The sequence below is a fragment of the Eulemur rufifrons genome, chromosome 14 (assembly GCF_041146395.1).
Source record: "Eulemur rufifrons isolate Redbay chromosome 14, OSU_ERuf_1, whole genome shotgun sequence".
NCBI classification, from domain to species: domain Eukaryota; kingdom Metazoa; phylum Chordata; class Mammalia; order Primates; family Lemuridae; genus Eulemur; species Eulemur rufifrons.
This window is the reverse complement of record NC_090996.1, coordinates 22,317,164-22,338,782: the sequence shown is the minus strand read 5'-3', so window position 1 is coordinate 22,338,782 and position 21,619 is coordinate 22,317,164. Positions and strand designations below refer to the sequence as shown.

General features: G+C 38.1%; 1 protein-coding gene across 1 annotated transcript in view; it reads left to right on the top strand.

The window, feature by feature from the left end:
• Positions 1–2,715: 2,715 nt before the first annotated feature.
• LOC138394068 (phospholipid-transporting ATPase ABCA3-like) overlaps positions 2,716–21,619 on the top strand; it is a 35,348-nt gene continuing 16,444 nt past the window's right edge. The window contains exons 1-3 of the mRNA XM_069485687.1: positions 2,716–2,877; positions 12,472–12,688; positions 17,328–17,498. Of these exons, the coding sequence (XP_069341788.1) occupies positions 2,716–2,877; positions 12,472–12,688; positions 17,328–17,498 (550 nt within the window). The remainder of the gene's footprint in view (positions 2,878–12,471; positions 12,689–17,327; positions 17,499–21,619) is intronic.

Sequence of the window (21,619 nt, the reverse complement as noted above, 5' to 3'; positions counted from 1 at the left end):
AATTTGTACATATTCAAATGTTGAAGCAGCCATGTATCCCTGAAATAGATCCCACTTGGTAACGGTGAATAATTCTTTTTATACATTGCTGAATTCTATTTGTTAATATTTTGTTAAAGAATTTTGCATCTATATTAATGAAGGATATCAGTCTGTAGTTTTTCTTTGTTACAGTATCTTTGTGTAATTTTTCCATCAGGTAATACTACCTTCATAAAATGAATTAGAAACATTCCCTCTTCTGTTTCCTAGAATATATTGTGTATAATTAGTGCTTATTCTTCTTTAAACATTTGATAGGATTCACCAGTGAAAACATCTGGGCCTTGAGATATCTTTTTTGAGGAATTTTTAAGTTGAAAATTACATTTTTTTAATAGTTACAGTTATTCGAATGACCTGTTTCATATTGGGTGAGTTGTTGTAGTTTGTGTGTTTTGAAGAAATGGTCCATTTCATCCAAGTTGTCGAATTTATGAGTTGTATAGTCAGAGTTCTCCAGAGAAATAGAACCAATAGAGTAAATAGAAAGATTTATAAAAGGAGATGCATTATGGGAATTGCCTCATATGATTATGGGGGCTGTGAAGTCCCACAGTGTGCTGTCTGCAAGCTGGAGATCCAGGGAAGCCAGTAATTCAGTTTCATTACAAAGGCCTGGAAACCAGGGGTGCTGATGTCTAAGGGAAGGAGAAAATGGATGGCCCATTTTCTCTCAAGAAGAGAGAAAAAAATGCCCGCCCTTCACCTTTTTGTTCCATTTGAGCCCTCAGTGAATTGTATCATGGCCACTCACATTGATGAGGGTGGATCTTCACTCAGTCTACTGATTCAAATGTTCATCTCTTCTGGAAATGCCCTCATAGACACGCCCCAAAATAACATTTTACCAGCTATCAGGGTATCTCTTAGCCCAGGCAAGTTGACACATACAATTAACCATCATGTGTTCATAGCATTCCTTTATTTTCCTTTTGATGTCTACAGGATAGGTAGTGATTTTTTCTGTTTTATTCCTTATATTGGCAATTTGTGTTTTCTCTCTTGTTTTTCATCCTCTTTTTCTCTGTGTTTTCAACTGGGCATTCTAATCACTTCTCTTCCAGTTCCCTGATCTACTACTCTTCATTTATGTTCAACCTACTATGAGTTATATATTAAATTCTTAATTGTAATTCATGTGTTTTTTAATTCTAACATCAACATTTTGTAATTTCTAAGGACTCCAGTTCTCTGATAAATTCTCTAATACCCAGCTCACCTGTAGATCTGTTTCTATTGTCTGTGCTTTCTCTTGGGTTCTGTTTCTTGATATACTTGATAATTTTTTAATTCAATGCCAGGTATTATGTATGCAAATTATAAAGATTCTGTATGAAATTTCCTTCTCCAAAAGAGGTTTAACTTCTGGCAGGCAGCAAGCTTAAGGAGAGATCTAAATCCAATCATGGATTGAAGTAATTTGAGGCTGGGTTGAAATTTTTATAAGAATTGGTCTATCAAGCTGGGCAGTGGTGTGGGCCTATAGTCCCAGCCCTTCAGAGGGCTGAAGTGGGAGGATTGCTTGAGCCCAGGAGTTTAAAGTTGTAGTGCACCATGACAGCACCTGCGAATAGCCACTGCACTCCAGCTTGGGCAACATAGCAAGACCCAATGTCAAGAATAAAGAATTGTTCTATTTCTTACTCACTCTTACTGTATTACTGCTAGTGTATATCCCTTTTTGGGCCTCAGAGCTGGAGAATCTACCAAGGTACCTCCACCATTTATAAATCTATAAAGGCCTCAAGGAAAAGGGTGTAGAATGTTGGACTCATCTCCATGCATTTCCATTCTTCTCAGGGTTTTGGCCTCCAAATTTTGGTTGCTTTCCTAGGTCTCTAATACTGTCATTGAGGTTATTTTTAAAAATTTTTATCTAGCTTTTCTGCTTTCCAGAGGAAGGTTTTATCTGCTGTAAAATAAGCAATCAAAGCCATAAGTGGAAATACTCATAAATCAGTTTAAGACAGATAACTAAGTTGAGAGAGTCTATATTTTCTCAATGAAGTATGAAGTTAGGTTATGGACTATGAAGTGAGAGAGCATGAAATTTAATGATGGAAGAAAGTGCTGGAGGAGAAAAGCAAATGTTGAAATAATCATTATAGGAAAATTGAAAGGGGTGAGAAGTAAAATTATTTATTCCTCTTCCCTGCCATATATTGTAGGTGATCTGTACTATGGATGCAACTGACCAGTATTGTTTTTTCATCGTAGGTGACATACAGAGTTACTTGAGGAAAAATAAAGATTGTATTCATGTGTGTATTATTGCACTTTCCATTGAGGCGAAGGAAAATGAAACAATATTTACTATTCTGTTCAACAATGAAGCATACCATTCACCACCTCTGGCCCTGTCAGTGTTAGACAACGTTCTTTTCAGGATACTTGCTGGCGATGAGGCTTCCTTAACAGTCTCCAATAAACCTCAGCCACTCCCTCTTGAGAATGATGAAGACAATTTTGAGTATGTGATTGTTTTTACCGTAATTGAGTTTTACACTTTAAATACATTCTTCCCACCCTATCTGATCACAATTATATGACAAAAATTGATATTGATAGAAATCTGTCTTTTCTGCTCTGTTGATTCTCTGATATATCTTATTTTATTCCTCCCTCTGTAGGTATATGACCGGACGTGATGTGGCTTTAAGTTTACAGTTCGGCATGGCTCTTTTGGTCAGTGGATTTTGTATCCTGACAGTGACTGAGAGAACCACTAAAGCAAAGCACATCCAGTTTTTGAGTGGGGTCTCTGTCTTTGCATATTGGCTTTCTGCTCTATTGTGGGATTTCATCATCTTCTTCATTTCCTTCTGCCTCCTAATGGTGAGCGTTAGATAAAATTTCTCAAGTGTTTATTTTCCTTTTATACCCCATGGAAAATTCCTAGTCTCATGTTTTCATAAACCTAGCTATGTCCGTAAACTATCTTTGCTCATTAGTGTGGAAGACACGTTGCAAAAGTCTCATGATAGAAACTTTCTCTCCCGTGTCCTTAATTGAAAGAAAACAGCTTCTTTGGAACAGCACAAAGACCTCTCACAGACTCATTTCTCGTTTATTTTTCTCATCAACTTATGCTGACACCCCAAAACTGAGACATATTCTTACATGTAACATCTCATACTACCCAGTCTTGCCTAGTTGTGTACCCTAATACTGTGGTCCCCAACTCCCGGGCCATGGCCTGGTACCGGTCCATGGCCTCTTAAGAAAACAGGGCAGGTCGTCTCCACCTGAGCTCCACCCGCTCGTCCCCACCTCCTCCACCCCGTGTCTATGGAAAAATTGTATTCCATGAAACTGGTCCCCGATGCCAAAAAAGGTAGGAGACCGCCACTCTAATATACTTCTGGAGATACTGTTGCCAACTTTTTTAGTCAAGTTTCTATCCATTTATTTTTAAATTTTTATTAAACACCAGCTATCATACAGACACTATCCTGGGATTATACTGTGTGGTTTGTTTAAATCCTATCTCCTGGTTCCTCTATGGGCATTCCTATCCAAAGAATCTATGTGTAAGATCACTATTTAGCTAAACTAGTGCCCAGTAATTTCCAATCCTGAACTTCACAAGTGTCAGTGCTTTGAAGACCACATAGATTGGAGAGTTAAGTGAGGTTCGTCGTTTTTATTCACTCCAAATTTATACCCATTCTGTTTCTGTCAGTGGGGGATTAGAACAAAGAGTAAAATGTGTATGAATGCATACTTCCCTGTTCTCTAGTGAAATGTGGTCCCATGTATGTTCCAGAAAACTGCCCAATCACGTTAAAAATTTCTCCCTTTTGGAGTGTGTTTGTGTTGGGGGGGGGTGTGGATATGCACACTTTGGAGGTGGTGAATAGTGGTAAATATGAAAGGTAGGTATGGTGTACATAGAGGCAAAATCACTGGGGTGGGGGCAAGTTTCTTTCCTAATGGTAGATACTAAGAATTTAATCATTAATAAGAATATGACTCATCTCTCAAGTAGTTTACTGTTTAGTAACAGACACAAGCTAACCATGAAAATAATTATAACAAAATATATTGATTTTTATTGTAAAAGTGTGTACTACCATTTTCCAATCCAACCTGTACAATGAACCAGGAAAAGTACTTTATCTCCTTTATACCTCCCTTTCTGGTCATCTCTTGATTTTCTTCCATTTCTTTTATCATTTCCTTCTTCTCCTTCTTCCTTTGTTCTTTTTTTTATTTCAGCATATTGTGGGGGTACAAAAGTTTAGGTTACGTATATTTTGAGAGTACACTACATAGAACTGAAATTCTCCCAAGGACTTTTAAGAACAAAGGGAATGAATTCGTTCCCTTTGTTCTTAAAAGTCCTTGGGAGAATTTATTTAAGTTCTATGCAGTGTACCCTCAAAATTACTTGTATGTGAGCGTACGTGTGTGTGAACATGTTGGCCTGAATTCTGTATATGTGCATGCTTTTGAAATGAAAATAAATAGGTAAACATTCTTATCCCAAGGTTGAAAAACACCAGGAAGTTCTCTCTATATATTAATATATCCTACATATTGTTACACACTGCTCTGTGGTCAAGGACCTTCATGCTAGAAGTGGTAGGGAGAGGGTTGTTGTTGGTAATACAGAGAGAAACTTTGGTACAGAGATACTCAAGTTAGTATCTGTTAGTAGAGAGATATCCAGGTTAGTAAACTGCTGGAAGTTCTCTCTATGCACATCTTCTATACTGCTGCTGGTGAAAGTTATGCCATACTGCTCATCATTTACCAGGCAGCATGGCAAGAGCAAACTTCTATCCCTTTTGAGAGCCACTAATCATGTCTGTCACCACAGGACCTGCTGAAGTCAAGGAGCATTGCTTCTGGGACCATTATATTCCTTCCACCATTCCCTGCCAACTGACGCAATACACACATACTGAGAGTTGGACTCTATCAGACAATTCCTGAGTCTTCAAATCATTGTTTTAGCTGCATTTCCAAAGGTTTGATGTGTCATATTCAAAATATTTCCAGATTTTTTTTAAATGTGAAATTTTCGAAGGGTATTGTTTACTACATGGCTAAGGATATTCTTGATATCTTTGTGGCTCATAGCTTAATTTAATATGGCCAGAGAGCGAATGAATGATTTTAATCATTTGAAAGCAATTTCAAAATTGGTCAATTTTTGGTACACACTCTAATAGTACATAAAAGGAGTATGTATTCTCACTTAAAAACTCAGTTATGAAGCTAGCATAACCCCCAATATTAAGGCAAGACTGTGACATAAAAGAAAATCACAAGCCAGTATCTCTGATGAACATGCGTGTACAAATCCTCCACAAAATGCTGGCAAACTGAATGCAGCAGAATGTTAAAATTATTATACAGGGATAGAATCAAGATGGCCAACTGGATGTGGCTAGTCTATTCCTCCTCCATGGAAAGAAATCGGAATAGTCAGCAGATTCTCACATTTTGAACAGATTGTCTAGGAGAGAATGCTAGTATTCACCAGAGAAGCAATGGGAAGCACCAAAAAAGTGGGTAAGGAGAGGGTTCAGGGCAACTTGCCCAGCCAGGGCCTGGTTGACAGCTGAGAGAAGCTCTTGGATGTGGGAAAACAGTAACAAAGAAGCCCCCGGGGCTTCTCCAAGATGAGCTTTTACAATCTTGGCTACAAGAGAACGCCACAACCCACACAGGTCTTGGGCCTAACATAGGAAGCTGCTTGGAAAATGCACAGAGATGATATTCCAGAAAGGGAACTCGTGTGGAATCCCACGGGTATCAGAACCCAGAGCAGCTTATGCCCAGAGCCATTCTGAGAGCCCAGAACCCGGGAACCACAGGTGCACCTGCAGCCACAGCGTAGCTCTGAGGAGAGAGAGAGAGAGAAGCCCAGGTGCTCCCACACACCCCCGGGAAGGTGTCCACTGCTCTGTTGTGGGCTGCAGGTGAGACTGAGATGTATATAGACAGCGTTTTCCAGTTTCTCTCCCAAGCTGACTGCCTGGGTGGGGCCTCCAGCCTTTGCTGTCACAGGTCCAAGGTTCCATTTTGTGAGTTTCACCTTGGGCAGTGCCCTAGGGCTGAGTTTGGGCTTGACATAGCAGCAGCCCTTACCTGGCTGGGGAGGGGGCAGGGAAACCCAGCTTTCCAGCACACGTCTGGGATGGTGCCCACATCCTGCAGTCAGCTGCTGTGGGACCTAGTCTCAAGCAAACTTCACTCCCCACAGTGTCCTGCCAGAGCAGCCTGCTTAGGAAGGGCCCTACCCTCTCTGGCCACAGGCCCAGGGCACCACTACGGGAGTTGGAAGCTGGACAGCACCCATCCCTCAGGCTGAATTTGGGCTGACGCAACTCCACCCAGCAGAGCAGGAACAAGGGAACCTAAGCTCTCCTACACACAACTAGGACAACTCATACCAGCCTGGTGCAGACTGCAGAGAGACTGAGATGCAAGCGGATGGCACTCCACTCAGCAACTTGCCCACACTGTTTGCCTGGAAGAGGCCCCACTGGGGAGTTTGAAGCTAGGCAGTGCCCCACCCCTGGGCTGAATTTGAGCTATTTCAGGCCTGCTCAGCTGAGGAGATGGAGGGAAGTTCAAGCTCTCCTACCTACTCCTAGGACAGTTCCCACCACTGTGCTACAAACTGCAGTGAGACCAAGACAGGAGCAGATAGCACTGCACCCAGCAGCTTGCCCACACTGCCTAGAAAAGGCCCCATCCTCTATGGGCACATGCCCAATGTGCCGTCTTGGGAGTTTAAAGCTGGGCAGCCTGGGAGGAGATGTGGAGACGAGAACCTCCCCTCCTTCAACTATTCAATGCTGTAGATACAGCCACCTCTGCTCTCAAGCACAAGCTTTTGGTGCGGGTGAGCTGCAGGACAACCAGTTCTAGGCTGGTGGGTGGGATACATCCCCAATAGTACTCTGCTCACTGCACCACGTTCTGCACAGATGGTGTGGCTCCTTTTGCTCCCTTCGTGGATGGGCAGTGTTTTTTGCAGCTCTCCCAACCTGGGAATAGCCCCTGGGTCTCTAAATCACTGGATTTAGCAAGTCCCTGGCACAACCACACACCCCCTGCCAGAGCATTTCAGCCACAGCCCATAACCAGACTGGTTGCCCTGTACACAGCAGGTTGAGATGCCCCCACCACCTCTGATGCAGCTGGGTCAAGGAGCTGGTAATCTGGGCACCTTTGTGCCTCTAAGGACAGAAATCATGGTCACTGATGAGAGAGGGAGGTGTGAGTAGCATGTGTGCCCCACAGCTGCCTACCTCTGCTAATCTTGTTAAGAGGGGTCTCCCGGTCCTGTCACAGGCTCGCAGTGTATCTGCCCTTCTCCTGCCTGAGCGTTCTTCAGGAGCAGATCACCTCATCTTCCTCACTACCACAGCCAGTGCCTGAACTCAGGGAAGCTGGAGGAAAATTTTCTGACCCACTGTCAGTCTGGTTCCCAGAACACAAGCATGCCATCCAGATGCCTTATATCTGGGGATTACCTAACCTAGTCCACCTGGCACCTGAACAGTCTATGAAGGGTCTAATGTCCAACCAACACAAACTTCCAGCAACACCACAGTGAGTACCTATCTGCATGAGCTGAAAGGCACTGTACCTCTCCCTCTCTACACTGAGCAGTGGAGTTCACGGCAGAAGAGAAAAGGTGCAAGGCTATCTGTTTTGAGCTTAGGGAAGAGGTTCCAGATGAGAAGGAACCAGCATGAGAACTCTGGCAATGTGAAAAAACAAACAAACAAAAAAAAAAAAACAGGTTCTCTGAAGACCCACAAAGGATCACACTAACTCTCCAGCAGTGGACTCAAACCAAAAGGAAATTTTTGAAATGTCAGATGGGGAATTCAAAATATGGATTACAAGTAAGCTCAATGGAATTGGTGAGAAAGTTGAAAACCAACACAAAAAAACAAAAAAAGTAATCAGGACCTGAAAGAAAAATTCACTAAAGAATTAGATAATTTTAAAAAAATAACAGAACTTCTGGAATTGAGAGGGTCATTTAGGGAATTTGAAAATACGATGGGTCTTAACAATAGACTAAACCAAGCAAAAAAAAGAATTTCAGAGTTGAAAACAAGGTTTTCAAATTAACTCAGTCAAAAATACAAAATAATCAAGAGAAGTGAACAAAAATCTCTTGAGAAATACAGGATTATATAAAACATTCAAACCTAGGAACCACAGGTATCCCTGAGAGAGAAGAATAAAAAGCAAAAAAGCATGAAAAACATGTTTGAGGGAATAATGAAGGAAAACTTCCTGGTCTTGTTTGAGATTTAGACATCCATATACAAGAAGGTCAATAAACTCTTGAAAGATTCATTTCAAATAAGACATCACCAAAGCACATAGTCATGACTCTGGCCAAAGTTAAAGTGAAGAAGAAAATCTATAAGCTATAAGAAAAAGGCATCAAGTAATTTACAAAGGAAAATCCATAATATTAACAGCAGACTTCTCAACAGAAATGTTACAAATCAGAAGGGATTGTGGTCCCATCTTGAGTCTTCCTTTTTTTTTCCCCCAGAACATTATGAGGGTACAAACATATTTTTTGGTTACATATCATGCCTTTGCCTTGCCCAAGTCAGGGCTACAGACATGCCCTTCCCCCGTACACTGTGCTCTGCATCCATTAGTTGTGAGTTTGCCCACCCCCAGGCCCCCCTCTCCACCTGACTGGCACCCAATGAGTATTACTACCATGTGAGTACCTTAGTGTTGATCAGTTAGTACCAATTTGATGGTGAGTACATGTGGTGCTTGTTTTTCCATTCTTGTGATTTCTCACTTCGAAGAATGGGTTCTCAGTCATGTTCCAAAGGTCTGTGTCTCTGTTCTTGTGCCAGTACCATGCTGTTTTGGTTACTATAGCCTTGTAGTAAAGCTTGAAGTTGGTAGATTGATGCCTCCCAATTTGTTCTTTTTGCTTAAGATTGCTTTGGCTATATGAGAACTTGTCTGGTTCCATATGAAGCATAGAATTACTTTTTCTAGATCTGTAAAGAATGATGATGATATTTTGATAGGGATTGCATTAAGCCTGTAGGTCACTTTAGGTAGTATGGACATTTTAACAATATTGATTCTGCCAATCCATGAACATGGTAGGGTTTTCCATCTGTTTACATCTTCTACAATTTCTTTTCTCAATGTTTCGTAGTTCTTCCTATCATATGTGTCTCACCTCCTTCGTTAAATATATTCCTAAAAGTTTAATTTTCTTTGATGCTTTTGTGAAAGTTGGTACATCTTTGATTTGATTTTTGGATTGACTGTTATTGGCGTATATGAATGCCACTGATTTGTGTGCATTGATTTTGTACCCTGAGACTTTACTGAATTCTTTTATCAATTCCAGGAGTCTCTTGGTTGAATCCTTGGGATTTTCTAGATATAATATCATCAGCAAAGAGTGAGAGTTTGACCTCTTCTGCCTCCATTTGGAAACCTTTAATTCTCCTCTCTTGTCTGATTGCTCTGTCAAGGACTTCCAGCACTATGTTGAATAGAAGTGGAGATAGTGGGCAACCTTATCTAGTTCCAGTTCTAAGCGGGAATGCTTTCAATTTTTCCCCATTCAGTATGATATTGGCTGTGGATTTATCATATATAGCCTTAGTAATTTTAAGGTATGTCCCATCTAGGTTGGCATGTATGTGGAGAGAAAGGAATACTTATACACTTATACACTGCTGGTGGGACTGCAAACTAGTATAATTGCTATGGAAAGTATTAATGGTATGGAGATTCCTCAAAGAACTAAAAGTAGACCTACCATTTGATCCAGCAATCCCACTACTAGGGATTTACCCAAAGGAAAAAAAGTCATTTTATCAAAAAGATACTTGCACTCAAATATTTATTGCAGCACAATTCACAATCACAAAGATGTGGAATGGGCCGGGCGCGGTGGCTCACGCCTGTAATCCTAGCACTCTGGGAGGCCGAGGCGGGTGGATTGCTCAAGGTCAGGAGTTCGAGACCAGCCTGAGCGAGACCCTGTCTCTACTAAAAATAGAAAGACATTATATGGACACCTAAAAAAAAAAAAATCTATATAGAAAAAATTAGCCGGGCATAGTGGCGCATGCCTGTAGTCCCAGCTACTCGGGAGGCTGAGGCAGTAGGATCGCTTGAGCCCAGGAGTTTGAGGTTGCTGTGAGCTAAGCTGACGCCACGGCACTCACTCTAGCCTGGGCAACAAAGTGAGACTCTGTCTCAACAAAAAAAAAAAAAAAAAAAAAAACAAAGATGTGGAATCAACCCAAGTGCCCATCACTGCACAAGTGGATTAATAAAATGTGGCATATATATACCATGGAATACTACTCATCCATAAAAGATGGTGAAATAATACCTTTTGTAACAACCTGGCTGGAACTGGAGGCCATTCTTCTAAGTGAAGTATTGCAGGAATGGAAAAACAAACACCACATGTACCCACTATTAAATTAGAACAATCAACACTCATGGGCACATATGGAAGTAAAACTCAACAGAAACCAAACAGGTTGGGGGGCAGATAAATTCACACCTAATGGGTACACTTATAACTTTAACCAAACTGTGCAAAAGCAATTCATGTAACCAAAATGTGAAAACCCTGCAATATTCTGAAATTTAAAAAAAATGGGAGTTTTTCAAGTTGGAATGAGTAAACACTAAATGGCCATGAAAAAGCATATGGAGGTACAAATCTCACTGTAAACATAAATAAATATGTAGACAAACCCAGAATATCTTAAAACTAATGGTGGTGCATAAATCACTTTTAACCCTATTATAAAAGTTAAAAGACAAACGTAATAAGAATAAATATAACCACAAATTTGTTAAGGAATACAGCATATTTTAACAGTAAACACATTAATAACAAAGTAGAGGGAGAAATAAAAGTATAGAGCATTCATATGCAATTGAATTTAAATTACCAGCTTAAAATAGACTGTTACAAGAGGTTTAATGGCAAGCCTAGTAGTATCCACAAAGAAAAAAACATACAGTAGATACACAAAAGAGAAAATGATCATAGCATTTTATTTTCTCTTTATTTTTTGTGTAAACACTATAAAATTATCAAACCATTGTAAAGCACCCATCCGTTATCCAGGTGGCCAGGAAAACATGACACTGAAGGATTGTAAGACTTCAAACAGAGATTCCTGGGTCATCCCAAATTTTATCTGATTATTTATTGTGTTTAAGTTTATAGTGTACTTAAAAATAATTCAAAGACCATTGGTACAGAAGGCAAAGAAAATAAAAATAAACAATAGAAAATAATCATATCTGTAGGTACTGGATTTAACTATTATCTACTAATCTCTATTGCTTTTGCTACCACCACCAAGAATATCAGTCATCAGTATAATGACTATTCTTAGCTTAGCAGGACAGCAAAGAATTAAATAGTAAGATTAAGCTTCTACATAATTATGTGATTTCCCAAAGGGGCAACCCTACCATTTGTGCAAAAACTGTAATTACTAACTAATGAGATATAGATTTCCAGAAATTTATTTCCTTTAACAGCTACAGGTTTCTCTCTACCACCACCATCCATTCTAATTTAGGTCCCTCTTATTCTGGGCTCCACAGTCTAATTTTCTATTTGAATTATAAAAATTTAAGAAGGAGGCCTCAGAGTAGTTTAGGTGGGTGTGAGGGAAGTGAGAGAGTAGACTAGAACCAGGAGGCCCAATTTAAAGGTGGATAGCAGTGATAGGTAAGGTATGCAGTCAGAGAAAATATCTTTAGAGAAATAGTGTCTCCTGGCCAGGTGTGGTGGCTCACGCCTGTAATCCTAGCACTCTGGGAGGCCAAGGCGGGAGGATTGTCGGAGGTCAGGAGCATGAGACTAGCCTGAGCAAGAGTGAGATTCCATTTCTACTAAAAATCGAAAAATTAGCTGGGCATGGTGGCATGTGCCTCCTCTAGTCCCAGCTGCTCAGGAGGCTGAGGCAGGAGGATGGCCTGAGCCCAGGAGTTTGAGGTTGCTGTGAGCTAGGCTGATGCCATGGCACTCTAGCCCAGGCAACAGAGTGAGACTCTGTCTCAAAAAAAAAAAAAAAAATGAAAGAACAGAAAGAAAGAAAGAAGGAGTGTCTATTTAGAGAAATAATCTACTGAAACTTGACAGGATTTTTGGGGTAACTGCTCCAAGTAGGAAAAAAAAATAAAAATAAAGGGAAGCATAGTGGTTCTGCTCACTGGAATGTCCTCTGGTAAAGAATATGTGTAAATAACTTACTTCATGCTCTTAGACTAAAGATAATAAAGGAGGCAGATTGACTGAACACTATTTGTACTAAGTAAAGGTAAGACTTGCCATCTCCTTCTCTGCATGTTCTGACTTGATTGACTTTTGCACTTTCCCTTCACCTTGTCTTTATGTCTGTACCCTCTGTGTTGCAGGCAGTGTTAAAATACCACAAAGCTGATATTTATGTCACAGGTTCCCACTTTCGGGAAACTATGGTGATCTTCAACCTGTATGGCTGGGCTGTCATTCCTTTTGTGTACCTGATGAGCTTCCTGTTTTCTAAAAGTACTTCTGCCTTCATCCAGCTTCTCCTACTCAACTACTTTGCAGGCACCGTTGGTTTCCTCCTGGGCATCGTGTTAGAAAACAGTAAGTGTTAAGGACGTCATAAAACTTCCCCTCCCCCAGAAGGCAGCAGTAAATAAATAAGGCGTAATGAGCCGACAGATATCTAAAAGCATTTGCAGACAGTTAAATTCTAGGTATTGGAGGAAATTGTGTACTTGATGTAAATCAGTAAAGTTATTTGAAGTGCCTGTGATATTCTAGACAGTGTGCCAGATCTGGAATCTTCATGCTGAAATGATAGGACTGAACCTGAGCTGCAGGTCCTGTGACATGATTCCTCCTCTTTATCCCTACCTCCTATGGCTCCATCACATGACCTAAGGGATCAGTTTTACACTTGATTTTGGAAATTTTAGGAGTATTTTTCCCAGAGACTCGTTTGCCAGAAGGAGAAGGAAAGAGAAGCTTTCTTCTTAGAAGGGAAGGTCTTAGAAAGAGGAAATTATGTGTCCAATGTATCGTCACTGTCTTTAAAAGTGCTATCCCTTGATATTGTGGCACTTTAGAGTGAGTTGCAGAGAGAGGAATCCTGAGCTCTTTGGGAGATACCAGGAAGGTTTATGGAATGGCTCTTCCTCATCAATTCGTGAAAAGGCACAAGAACCTGAGCCTCGTAACAAGATTTTACAGAAAGAAGAAAAACGCTGTAGTCACCTAACATGTGTATAACTAAGCCAGTTTTTCCTCTTTTCAGTCCTAGTTTATGCAGAATTCTTAAATTTGTATTTCTTAAATTTTCCTTCTCTAATCATGATATTTGGGTATATATTTACTAAATCGACTATTGTTATGAAGAATTTTTAAAATAAAGACTATTGTCACTCCTTTGTTGAATTCTTAAACATGAATTATGAACTGGGTCAGGTACTTCATCTCCCCCTGTTACAGAGCTTCACAATCACAGGCTTCCTGCCTCTTTCCCTTAGCCCCTTCACCAGTCATAAAAGAATTCCCTGTACTAATTGAAGATTGGCTTATATTCTCCTTTGTACACTTCTTCAAGGATGAATATTTCATGTGAGCAAGACTTGAGCCTCTGCATAGCAAACTAAATTACTTGCAAGAGCTATGCCTGAATGTTCATTCTCACAAAAGAATGCCAAAATTATGAAAAGCAAATGTCTATACATTTTTTCATGCCTCTCTAAGGGGAAAGAGTGTGTTGCATGAGGAAGACTCACCTAAAAACATTGGAGTTTGTGGACCCTAACTTAGAATGAAATTTTGAAGAATTATTTAAGAGACTAGAGAGGAATAGCTGTGGTAGAATAAGAATAAGAAAAGATTACTGTTGTAGAAATTCCAAAAGATATATTTTGAGAGGAAAAGGTTGCAAAGAGTCATGTAGGATGAGGACAAAAAAAGAAGTGAGTAGATGTGGCAATTAGAAAGTCAAAAGAGACTTCCACTTCTCATCAGCATACCACTGTGCATGATACTTTGCCAAAAATAATGAACTGAGAAGAAAGTATGGAATCAGCAGAGTCCAACAATAAAGTGCAAGTGTTTTTAGAGGTAAGCAAGCATTTGTTTTTAAAGATAAAATGAATTTTCAAGGTTGTGGAAAATATTAAGATGGAGTACAGTTTTCCAGGAGATTCATTTGATTTTGAGTTTGCAAATACAAGGGTATAATTGCAAATTAAGTTTATTATCTTTTTTCTAGCTTATACATTGAATATTTATTTTTTTCAAGTTTATTACTTTTTAAATTGACATAAAATTGGATGTATTTATTGTGTACACGAAGTTTTGAAGTATATACACGTTGCAGAATGGATAAATCTAGTTAATTAATACATGCCCAACCTCAGATAGTTATCATTGTTTTGGTGAGAACACTTAACATCCATTCCCAGCATTTTTCAAGACTAACAGGATAACATCATTAGCTATAGTCACCATGCTGTGCAATAGATCGCTTGAATTTTTCCTCCTAACTGTAATTTTGTATCCTTTGCCCAACAACTCTCCAACACCCACCCCCAACTGCCCCAGCCTCTGATAACCACCATTCTACTGTACTTCTATGAGATCTCCTTTTTCAGATTCCATATATAAGTGAGATCATGTGGTATTTATCCTTCTGTGCCTGACTTGCTCCACCTAACATAATGTCCTCCAGTTTCATTCATATTGTGGCAAATGGAATGCTTTCCTTCTCTTTTATGGCTGAATTGTATTCCATGGTGTGTATATATATTTTCTTTATGCATTCATCCATTAATGGACAGTGAGGTTGATTCCATTGTGAATGGTGCTGCAATAAACATGGGAGTGCAGATATCTCTTTGATATGCTGATTTTATTTCCTTTAGACATCCATAGGATTGCTAGATCTTATGGTAGCTCTACTTTTAGTTTTTTGAGGAACCTCCATACTGTTTTCCATAATGACTGTATTAATTTACATTCCCACCATCAGTGTACAAAGGTTCCCTTTTCTCCACATCCTTGCCAGCACTTGTTAGATTTTGTCTTTTTAGTAATAGTTACTCTAACGAGTAAAATGATACCTTATGATGGCTTTAATTTGCATTTTCCTAATGATCAGTGATGTTGAGCATTGTTTCATATATATAAATGTCTATTCAGGTCTTTTGCCCATTTTTAGTTGAGTTGTTTGGTTTTTTGCTATTGAGTTGTTTGAATTCCTTATCTATGTTGGATATTAACCCCTTATCAGATGTATGGATTACAAATATTTTCTGCCATTCAGCAGGTTAAATCTTCACTATGTCAGTTGTTTCATTTTTTGTGTAGAAGTTTTTTAGCTTGACGTAATCCCATTTGTCTGTTTTTGCATCTGTTGTGTATGCTTTTGAAGTCTTATCCAAAAAAATCGTAGCCTAGACCAGAGTCACTGAGCTTTTCCCCTATGTTTTTTTCTAGTAGTTTCACAGTTTTGGTGTGAGGTCTTTATGGTTTTCTTTGTATAAGACCATGTCATCTGCAAACAGGGACAATTTAATTTCTTCCTTTCTAATTTGGATACCTTTTATTTCTTTCTCTTGCCTAATTGCTCTGGCTAGGACTTCAGTATAATATTGACTATAATCGGTGAGAGCTATAGCATATTTACGTAATCATGAAAAGTTCTATTGGACAGTGCTGGCCTATGTAATTAGCCCTTGCCATTTTGAGGAGTCTGTTCAAGTGGCCAGTATCCAAAATTCTTCATTCTTTCTCAACGTTTGGTTTCTATATCAAGTTAAGATCTACTCTGGACAGATTTGTACTGGTTTTGGCATTTGAGGGTTCACTCCTTGGCCATCTCTTTTTTTATATAGAATATCTCTGAAAAGAAACATTATTTTATTAACTGATACATCTGAACGGTGGCTATGACCTGGCAGTGCTTGGGATCTGTATTCTTTTTTTTTTTTTTCCAGAATATCATGGGGGGGGCGGCTACAAATGTTTTTGGTTACATGGATCGCTTTTTTTTTTTTTTTTTTGAGACAGAGTCTCACTCTGTTGCCCAGGCTAGAGTGAGTGCCGTGGTGTCAGCCTAGCTCACAGCAACCTCAAACTCCTGAGCTCAAGGGATCCTCCTGTCTCAGCCTCCCGAGTAGCTGGGACTACAGGCATGCACCACCATGCCCGGCTAATTTTTTCTATATATATTTTTAGCTGTCCATATAATTTCTTTCTATTTTTAGTAGAGATGGGGTCTCGCTCTTGCTCAGGCTGGTCTCGAACTCCTGAGCTCAAACGATCCGCCCACCTCGGCCTCCCAGAGTGCTAGGATTACAGGCATGAGCCACCGCGCCCGGCCATGGATCGCTTTTGTAATGCTTGAGTGAGGGCTATAAGTTGCCTATCACAGATAGTGTTCATTATACCTGTTAGGTAGGTTTTCACCCATCTCCTCCTTCTCCCCACTTCTTGATTTCCACTTAGTTTTACTTCCCTCTGTGCACATGTGTGCTCATCAGTCAGTTCCAATTCAATAGTGAGTACATGTGGTGTTTGTTTTTCCATTCTTTAGGTATTTCCCTTAGGATAATGTTCTCCAGTTCCATCCAAATTGTTGCTTAGCCATCTCTTTTTGCCAAAAGTGTTTTATAAGAACTTTTTGTTTAGACTTGTCTTTTATCCTCTTCCCAAATATGTGAATTCATTATCAAAATTCTACTGTAAAAATTCATAAATTAAACATGTTCATATCTCTAGAAATTTACTCTTTATTCATATGCAGTTCATTTTTTGGAGAGACACTCGTTAATCTATCAGCTTGTTTCTTTGAAGTTTTCTTTTATTCGGAAATATTTCAGAATTTTCCCTCTCTGTTCCCTACTGTTGAATTCCAGGCTCTATCTCCAACTTTTCTTCACTCCCTTAGTCAATCAATTAGTATTGGAAATGTGAAAAGTAGCCAGTAGTGATTTCCGGCTCATATAAGATGCCAGAAAGACTTATCCTGTGGATACCCACTTCATCAAAAAGACTTTTCAAAATTCTACAATTATTAACACAAACTATTAAATATGTCACCATCTATAAATTAGGATAAATTTATTGGGAAGTAATTAGTGTGCTTCAAAGACAATCATCTGGTTTTTAATTCCCTGAACTTGGTTTGATCATCACCAGAGGATTTATTATGCTGAGGGTACTTGATTTCCTATAATGTAACCTAATCTTATTATTCTTTTAGAAACATACACTAGCATATCAAATATCACCAGAACCTTCCTGCTCAATTCGTTGCTGCTCCTTCCCAATTACAACCTTGCGAAGTGCATTGGTGAATATACTACTATCTACCAAATGGAGATACTGTGCAACCTAAAGCACCCTCCTGACTTCTTAAACTGTAGTAAAGAAAGTAAGTATTTTCAGGGTCCCTAAGTCTCTAGGAAATCAGTCTCAGGCTCAGGCCATGAAACTTGTGGAGAATCTACCCATCTTTCAAAGGAGAGAGTCAGGACACATGTTCGGTACATAAGTCATTTTATGACACTGGGAAAGGCCTTTTAAAATATCATAAAGTCTCAAAAGAAAATCTAAGGTAAGTTTAACATAGACATCAGATAAAGATACTAATCATCAACTATCTACTAGCTTTTCTTATGTTATTTTAAATCTCCACAACAACCTCAAGTTATCTGTTTTTATACTTATTTGAAGAAACTGACTGTGTACCTTGTGTCACACAACTTTTATGGGACAGAACTGGGATTCAGAGCTTATGTTCTTCCACTGCATAATTCATTCCCTCTATAGGAAGGAATCTCCAGGAGAAGAGTTTATATTGTCTTCCTCATTTTTATTTAATACTGTTTGGTGGTTATTAGTTTACAGGTATTTCAACTATGCTGTTTTATCCCTGTATATCTTTTGATGCTATTATAGATGGAAGGACTTTTTTAAGTGTCATTTTTATTGTTGCTTATATAAAATGCAGTTGAAATAGTTTATATATTGAACTTGCTAGATCATTTTATTAATTTTAATAATTTAGGTATAGATTTTTATTTTAGTGAATATATTCAAAGCAGTTGCTAATAGTATATTTCTTTTCCAATCCATATACGCTTATTCCTTGTTCTTGACTTACTGCTTTGTCAAAGACACATTGTTGTGATGTATTAAATTTTTTATATATTATGGTTAAGTTCACTAATATTTATTAAGGATTCTTGCATCTATGTCTATAAAAAAGATTAAAATTACTGGAGTTTTTTTGTAAAGTACTTACTAGCTCTTAGTATAAAAAAATAAACACAATTGAAGTAAGAAGTGTTTCCTCTTCTATATTTACTCAAAAATGTTGTGCAGAATTGGTGTTATTCTTAAATGTTTGGTAGAATTCACTTGTGAAGTTAATTGTGAATGGAGATTGTCCTTTGGGAAGGTTTTTAGTTATTGATAACATTTCCTTAATAAAGGTGGAATTTGGGGATATCATATTAATAATTTGAGGCGTTGAGTTTTTACAGCATCTTTTCACTCCACATAAATTTTCAAATTTATCAGAGTAAATTTGTTCATAATACTTTATGGTATTTTTAGCATCTGTCAGATTTATAGTGATATCCTCATTTTAATTCACAACATTTTTTTTTTTTTTTTTTTTTTTTTATTGAGACAGAGTCTCACTCTGTTGCCCAGGCTAGAGTGAGTGCCGTGGCGTCAGCCTAGCTCACAGCAACCTCAAACTCCTGAGCTCAAGTGATCCTACTGTCTCAGCCTCCCGAGTAGCTGGGACTACAGGCATGCGCCACCATGCCTGGCTAATTTTTTCTATATATATTTTTAGCTGTCCATATAATTTCTTTCTATTTTTAGTAGAGGTGGGGTCTCGCTCTTGCTCAGGCTGGTCTCGAACTCCTGAGCTCAAACAATCCGCCCACCTCGGCCTCCCAGAGTGCTAGGATTACAGGCGTGAGCCACCGCGCCCGGCCACATTCATAACATTTCTAACTTTTACCACCTGTCTTTTTTTAATCTTACCAGAGTTTATCCATTTTATTAGTCATTTTAAAAACCAAGCTTTCAGTTTGTTGATTTTCTATTGCATGTTTGTTTCCAACTTACTAATTTATGTTCTTTGTTGTTTTCTTCTTCTACATTCTACATTTTTGGGGATTAAAGATGAGTTATTAGATTATTTGTTGTCAGCCTGCCTTCTTTTCATGACTGGGACGTTTCTCACTGTGGTTTGGGGGATTAATATTTTTCCTGCTTAGGTTCCCTGAACTTCTAAAATGTTACGTGATGTCTCAATACTTTTGGAAAATTCTCATTCTTGGAAAAACAAAACTCCTGAGAAAAGGAAGGATAATTTGGCAGACAGAATTATCCCTTGGAGATTTGATGTGTCAAAAGAAGAAAACAAATAGCATAAATTAAGGGTACTGCATAATCAATAGGATATCAGGAAATCAGAAAACTATATTCATACCACCACCACTCCATCCCTGACTCCCCAGCCAAAAGACATTTACATATAAAGAAACTATATTTCATCCTACCAGTAGAAATAGCTTTCATAAATTAGCCACCAAGTAATCATCCCAAACCCATCATCACCATTCCATGGAATTACTATTTTTGATGGTCCATCACAAAAATTCACAGCAGAAAGAGGTAGCCAGCATTCACACAGAGCTAGTATTAGAGGAAAACAAAAATAGGAATAAAAACAATACCTATGACAAAATAACATTTTTAAAAACCACAAAAGCAACTTATAAATACACATGTGGCGGGGGGAAGTCTGGGGAGCAAATGTGGCAAAACATTAACAGTGTTGATACTAGGTGGAGGAAACAGTGTTTGTTGTGTTGTTATTTCAGTTTCACTTTATGTTTGAGAATTTTAGAAATAATAACATAAGGAGAAAACAGGTTCCAGAAGACCATATGAAGTATACTATAAAGTTCCAACTTAAAAATTAAATATTGTTAAATATATATATAATGATCCGCTTGTATGTAAATAAAACAGGAATGCAGAACACAGTTCATCATGGTGGTTACCTCTGGAGGATGGAAAAGTGAAGGAGCACATAAACATTTGAAAATTATTTGTAAACTTTTAATTTGGGGACTGGGTTTATAGATGCCATTATGCCATTATGCTATTATACTTAGAATTTATACATATGTAGCATATAATCTTTGGTATGAATCAAGCATTTTAAAAACACAATTCTAAAGTATGAGAAATGGAAAAAATGAAATAATGCTAGATATGGTCTACCTAGAAATCTCAGAGAATCCTCTAATTATTAAATTTTGTAGTAATTGAGTGCACTGCTGAATTCAAAATAAGTACAAACATAAAATTCAATTTCATTTTTATATGTCAACTACAAACACTTATATAAAATATGATTCCTAAAATAGGGAGAGTTCAATGGTCATCAAATCTGGAACAATTCAAGCAACAAAATAAAGTAGAATTGGATTATGACCCAAAGTATTAAAGATAATATCTATGACTCTAGATATAAATATCAAAGGAATTCTGATATTTATTTTGATATTTAAATTATGTTCAAATATATTTATTTGAATTTGCTATTTATAATTTCCAGCATATAAAGGGGAAAACAGGAAGACCTTATATCAGAGAAAGCTAACAAAGACTACCTCAACCAGGTGACCAAGCTCACCATCAACAGTGATCACTCACGTTGATAGCGTGCTGTGCCCTTTTTATGTGTGATAAATGGCACTTTAACTCTGTGGTCTTGCTCCTCAAAAGCCATAACCCCAGTCTAGTCATAAAAAAATAGATAGATACAAATTAAGGGTCTCCCAATTTACCTGACCAGTACTCCTCAAATATGTCAATGCCATTAAAAATAAGAAAAATCTAAGAAACTATCACAGCCAAGAAGAACCTGAAGAGACATGACTACTAAATGCTAATGTGGTATCTGGATTGAATCATAGAACAGAATAAAAACTAGGAAATCTGAATAAGTTAGATATGTTGGTTAATAATCATGTATTAACTTTTATTTATTAATTGTAACATGTACCATGTTAATATGTGTTATTAATAACAAGGGACATTGAGTACAGGGTATATGGAATTCCCTTGTACTCTCTTTGTGATTTTTATGTAATTCTAAACTGTTCTAAAAATTTTTTTAAAGGGGGTAGAGTTTATAATTTTCTTATAATGGAATTCTGTGCCTTTTACTGATTAACTTTCTTCTGAAGAAAGTTCAAAAAGTTTCAGCTAATGGTCAGTTTTACCTTGTTTAAGGCGTACTGTGTTCTCTTTCCCAAGAGTATAAGTACATTAAAGCTTTCTTGTAATTATCAACGTACGATTCCACAACTCTGAAAGGATGCGGGGTATATTTTTCATGGTATGCAATAATTATTAGACATATGAATAAACATATTATTAAAATAATATTCATATGCTTACTTGATTACCATGCATTATGTTAATGAAGGTCAAAATTCATTATTCAAATGTTATTTT